This window comes from Mirounga leonina, unplaced genomic scaffold (genome assembly GCF_011800145.1).
Source record: "Mirounga leonina isolate KUSES-001 unplaced genomic scaffold, KU_Mleo_1.0 Mir_150, whole genome shotgun sequence".
Taxonomy (NCBI): Eukaryota; Metazoa; Chordata; class Mammalia; order Carnivora; family Phocidae; genus Mirounga; species Mirounga leonina.
Genome location: NW_023270374.1, coordinates 23,783,182 through 23,789,181, shown reverse-complemented (window position 1 = coordinate 23,789,181; position 6,000 = coordinate 23,783,182). Strand labels below are relative to the sequence as shown.

General features: G+C 44.3%; 1 protein-coding gene across 1 annotated transcript; it reads right to left on the bottom strand.

Annotated features, from left to right (window-relative positions):
* Positions 1 to 1,073: 1,073 nt before the first annotated feature.
* DEFB121 (defensin beta 121) lies at positions 1,074 to 2,571 on the bottom strand. The gene is made up of 2 exons (XM_035005670.1): positions 2,514 to 2,571; positions 1,074 to 1,313 (listed from the first exon to the last, which is right to left on the bottom strand). The coding sequence occupies exons 1-2, from the start codon at positions 2,569 to 2,571 to the stop codon at positions 1,186 to 1,188; spliced, it is 186 nt and encodes a 61-aa protein (XP_034861561.1). The 3' UTR covers positions 1,074 to 1,185.
* Between the last annotated feature and the right edge of the window lie 3,429 nt (positions 2,572 to 6,000).

The window sequence follows — 6,000 nt, the reverse complement described above, 5'->3', positions numbered from 1 at the left end:
AAGTAGAGAAAAAGAAGCAGCCTGTATTTCAAGAGCCTAAAGCTACAGTGTCTATTATGATAACCACTACCCACACTTAGCTATCTAAACATAAGTATAGATTACATTAAATTAAATTAAATACTCAGTTCCCCAGTTACACTAGCCACGTTTCTTTTTCTTTTTCTTTTCTATCCTCATGGAGCTTAATGTCTTTTCAGGGGAAAAGATATTAATAAAAATCACATAATATGTATTTATGGAATGATTTAAAAAACAAATGATCTGCATCTGCATTGTTGTCCCCTGCTGACTTTATACATATATACACACCTTCAGAAAACTGAGGTTTTGTTTTCCATTTCAGGGGATGTCTTTCTTTTTTCATCCCACGATATGTCTTGCGGAGTTAGGTATGTTTACATCATCTTTTTTAGGTGAAACATAGTCGTCATTAGCATGGATACTTCATTTTCCTACTGATGGACATTTAGAATGCTTTTGGGTTTTGCTTTTGCATTACAAACAAGGATGCAACAGGTCACTCTGTGCACTTATTCACTAGCCGCATTTCGAAGGCTCAATAACCACCTGTGGCTGGTAGTTACCATATTGGACAACACAGAGACGGGACATTCCATCACTGCAGAAAGTTCTATTGGCAGTGCTGGTCTAGAAAACAAGAATCAAATGGATGGAACGAACATTCTTCATTTATATCATCTGGGACGAGCTATGGGCCAGCAGGCTAGGAGTGATGTGCAAAATAGATTATTACGACCTACTGGTCCATCCTGTTCTCCCTAATCTGCACACACACTTTCCTTTGTTATTGATTTGTAAGTATAATGAGGCCGAACTGCCAGACGCAAATGGTACAGCCAAGAATGATTTAATAGAACTGTGGGCTCTAATGATGTTGGACTCAACGTTGGGCTAGAGGGGTCAGACTATACAGCTTACCCCAGGCTTCCAGGTGCACTTAAGGATCAAGTTTTGGGTTTTTTTTTTTAAGATTTTATTTATTTATTTGAGAGAGAGAATGAGATAGAGAGAGAGAGCATGAGAGGGGGGAGGGTCAGAGGGAGAAGCAGACTCCCTGCTGAGCAGGGAGCCCGATGCGGGACTCAATCCCAGGACTCCAGGATCATGACCTGAGCCGAAGGCAGTCGCTTAACCAACTGAGCCACCCAGGTGCCCCAAGGATCAAGTTTTGACAGGTACATTCTTGGGGTTTACACAACACTTAGCTTCATCTGTGCATAATATATGGAATACTTCATTCTGTTCACACGTTGTTTTGCACCTTCCCAACTTACCCCAGCAATACATGGCTGCAATCAAAAGGGAAGGAGAGAACAAAAAAAAAAGGAGAAGGCAGGGTCAGTCTTGAAATAAAGCAGAGGGCTGGGGGAAGGGGGAGGTCAAAGTCCAGCAGAGAAGCCAGTAGTAAGGGAAACAGGACATATATGGGGAAGAAGCCCTTACAAGGCATCCTCCAGATTTAGGAGAGATGATGGGCCATTATCCTTTCTTCTCCCATTTGTGTCCTCAGTCACAATCCCAAAGTCCTCCCCACTCCGTGGCCTGGGACCTATTATTGGGCAGCTTCCCCTCCCTGGCCAGCTCCTTTGGGGGAGACAGGCAGTCCCCCTCTCTCCATGGTTTCGTCTCCCCCATAGTATAGTGTAACCAGGTGTCCCGTATCAGCTCCCTTTCCCCTTTGCCCTCAGTACCCTCTCTGACCATATCAATGAAACGGGACAGGAATCTGAAATAAATCCATCTGGACATCTTCTAGGGCATCGGTAAAATTCCCAAGAATGTCCTACTCCCTTCTCCACAACATCCTAGGCCGTTTTGCTGGTCTTAACCAGCCAAGATAATCAGGAACAGCTGCTCTGCAGAACCTACAAGCTAAAGTAGCCCGGATAAACTGAGGTTGCCTGAGAATGGAATCGGAATCCTCAGAGGGGCACCTGGGTGGCTCAGTCAGTGAAGCATCTGCCTTCAGCTCAGGTCATGATCCCAGGGTCCTGGGATCGAGTCCTGCATCAGGCTCCCTGTTCAGCAGGGAGCCTGCTTCTCCCTCTCCCTCAGCCTGCTGCTCTCCCTGCTTGTGCTTTCCTTCTCTCTCTCTCTGATAAATAAATAAAATATTTTTTAAAAGAATCCTCAATCAGAAATTCAGGAACCATTTTCATGGAGGCAACAATAGATCAAAATTCAAATCCTCCCCCACACTGTTTTTGGAAAAGTACCTATTTTTACTGTCTTCCACATCCAAATCTCTCTCTTGCACATACCCTCTGCCCAGATCATCATGTTCCACTTTTCCAGAGCGAGCCAGAGATCAGAGTGTCAAGTAATGGCACTGGCAAGATCAGTTGGAACCAGACAACTCAAATTTTCCCTTGGCTACAGAGATCATCCAAAGGCCTCTGTGGAGCCTGCCATTCTCCCAGCCCAGGCTGTCAGAGACCCTAGAATTCCCTGAACATGACCCACTGCCCCTTAGGAGAGATCCTGTTTACCTTGGGTGACCTGGACCAGGAGCAGGGTAATAGTCAAAACCACGAGAATGAGCTTCATGGACGCTGGGGGCTCAGGGGGAGATTAGGAGGCTTGGAGGCTTCTGGGCTGGCAAGACAGGAAGAGGGCTCCATTCTGGGCAGTCCAGACTGGTATTTATTGCCCCGAGGAGCATGGCGGACTATGATCAGTGAACCAGAAAGGGAACAGTCATTGAAGATTGGACAGACGGGCAAGTAGTCAACCACACTGGTGGATTGGCCACTCAATACACCACCTTGTCTGCAACTTCCAGAGGAGGCCAGGATAAGGGGGGAAGAGACATTAACAAAAAGAGGACACAGCCTTGCCTTTGAGGAAGTTTATAATACAACTGGGGAGCCAAGAAGGGGGAAAATGTTTTTACTATTAATTCATGTCTGGTAAAAGAAAAGAGAGAGAGCAATGAGACAGAAAAGGAGGGCTACTTCTGTGTTCCTTGGGTTCCCTCCAGCAATGAGGACACCCTACGATGTTGGCGGTTCATTAGTAAGGGGAGGGCAGAAGCAGAGGGAAATACCTAATGGCCCCATGGCCATCACCACCGGAAACTCACTTGTCAGCATTTGTGGAGTGCAATGAGCAGGGAGGCGACAGACTTCTTTTAACAGTGCGTGTTTGAGAAGAACAAGTAGCATCTTCCTAGGTGCCAAAGGAAAGGCCAATTTGCTCCCATTGTGGTGTTTCCTATAATATATGGTAGATTGCGTTATCGACCCCAATTTTACTCCCACTTGAACTCACACATTTGTAAGATCTCACCCCAGGGGGAATGCACTTTGCTCTCCCTCACTTTTGTCTTGGCTATTTGATTTGCTTCAGCCAATGACGCATGGGCAGAAGTGACAAGGTGCCAGTCTTGAGCCTAGGCTCTAAGAGGTGATGAATGTTTTCACTTGCCTTGTTGTGCCTCTGCCATTCCCAGGAGAAGAGCATGCCCCCGTGGTCCAAAGACAATGAGAGACACACGGGGCAGGGCCACCCCGGCTGACCCAGAGATTTGCAGTGAGAAATAAAGCCGCCCCTGCTACTCCAGCCCCAAGCAGAGCAATCCCGCCGAAGTGCATTTACCCATGGGCATATGAGCAATAACAAAGCATTTCTGGGGCGCCTGGGTGGCTCAGTTGGTTGGGCGACTGCCTTCAGCTCAGGTCATGATCCTGGAGTCCTGGGATCGAGTCCCGCATCAGGCTCCCTGCTCAGCGGGGAGTCTGCTTCTCCCTCTCCCGCTCCCCCCTCTCGTGCTCTCTCCCTCTCTCTCTCTCAAATAAATAAATAAAATCTTTAAAAAAAAAAAAAAAAAAGCATTTCTGTAGTAAGGCCCTGAGTCTGGGAGTGGAAGGAGGTAGAGTAATGGCTTACGGATACATAAGGCTGGCAGATAGATCAGAAAAGAGCCAAATGCTTTTTAGCACAATAATGGAAAGATCTATCATATCAAAATGGGCAGAAACCGGGGCACACCAACAGGAGGACTATCTCCTTTCTGATATGGAATAAGACCGTTGGCCCCAAGAAAAATGAACCCTCTAGACCCGGGGTCATCATACCTTTTCTGTTAAGGCCCACATAGTAACTGTTTTAGGGTTTGCGGGCTGCGCAGTCTCTGTTGCAATACTCAGCTCTGCCTTCGTAGCACAAAAGCGACCCCAGCGTGTGAGCAAATGGGTGGGCTGTGTTCCAATCCAACTTTGTTTATAGACACTGAAATTTCATATAATTTTTACACGTCACTAAATATTATTCTTTTCATTTTCTTCAACGATTCGAAAATGTAAAAACCAATCTTAGCTCATGGGCCATACACAGTCAGGCAGCGGGCTGGATATAGACTGCAAACGTTAGAAAGCTGAATAATGCCAAAAAATGTCAGGGAAATGAGAAAAGAGGAACCTTCATGGACTGCTGGTGGGGTGAGGCTCAGAGGCAAAGTGACTATGAAGCTCACGAAGTTTCAGGGCCCCTCGCTTGCTTGGACTCTTGTGAGTGCCGAGAATTCTAGATTGTTCTAGCTAAGGAGGGCAAACAAGGTTGCAATCAGGAAACGTTAGTAAAGCTAACGATCTTAAAAGGTCCCAGTAACCTATTGTAATTTCTTAGCTCATTCTCAATACATATTCACTTTTGGACCTAATTTTGAATTTGTAATTTTACGTTCTTCTTGACAAGAATCCCAAAGTTCTAAGAGTAGCAAGCCCTACAAAACCTGGCTCCTACTCTGAAATGGAAGCAGCCATTCTGGGGAGGATCTAATGATGTGTAGTCCAATTAAGTGTAAGCATTTGTTGTGACTCAGAAATTTTAAACCTGGGTACATGTTCCAAAGAAATCCCCACACTGTCCATAAGGGAATATGCTGAGGGCTATTGTAAGCTGGAGAATTAGGTGCACACAAATAAATATGGCTGAGTGTTGAAAACCAGTGTTCACTATAATGGTATCACCACTTTGGAAGTCAGTTTGGTGGGGGTTTTGTTTTGTTTTGTTTTGGGTTTTTTTTAAAGATTTATTTATTTACTTATTTAAGAGAAAGATGTGGGGGGAAGAGGCAGAGGGAGAAAGAGAGAGAATCTCAAGCAGGCTCCACACTCAGCATAGGTCCCGACGCGGGGCTCAATCCCAGGACCCTGAGATCAAGACCCGAGCCGAAATCCAGAGTCGGCCGCTTACCCCACTGAGCCACCCAAGCGCCCTGGGGTTTTCTTTTAGTTTGATGGTTTCTTATAAAGTTAAACGTACTTACCATACAATCCAGCAATTCCATTCCTAGGTATTTATCCAAGATAAAGAAAGAGTTATGTCGACTCCAAAAAGTATACATAAATTTTCACAGCAGCTTTATTTATCATAAGTAGAAACAACTTAAATATCCATCCAGTAGCAAAGAAATAAATGGCAGTTTATCCATATAATAGAATACTACTCAGCAATAAAGAAGCTTTAATTACTGTTACACGCAGTATGTAGGAATCTAAAAAGCACTGGACTGAGTGAAAGAAGCCAGACCAAAAGAGAATATACTGAGTAAATCTACTTGTATAAAACTCTAGGAAGGACAAATCTAATCTACGGTGACCAAAAAACCCACATCAGTGGTTGCCTGGGGCTGGTGAGAGGAGTGGGCATTGACTGAGATAGGACAGGAGAGAACTTTTAGGATGACGAAAATGTTCTATACGCAGGTGTCAAAACATCAAAATTTACACACTTAAAATGGGTGCATTTTATTTTATGGAAATTATAGCTGAGTAAAGTTGGGACTTCTCCAAAAATAAGTGCTAATTTTAAAAGATAAACAACAGAATGAAATATATTACCTAAAACCATTTATGTAAAATAAAAATACATACACTCTAAAAAAGTACATATTAAAACATTAGAAGAGTTGCCTATGCAGGACATGGATGGGAGTTGATTGTGGGGATAAAAATCAATAAATCAGTAAAAATA

Excerpts from the sequence above, each read along its gene's own strand:
- DEFB121 (XM_035005670.1), bottom strand. The coding sequence starts at position 2,571 with ATGAAGCTCATTCTCGTGGTTTTGACTATTACCCTGCTCCTGGTCCAG. Across the intron at positions 1,314-2,513 it reads CCTGGTCCAGGTCACCCAAG|CCATGTATTGCTGGGGTAAG; the intron begins GTAAACAGGATC and ends TTTTGATTGCAG.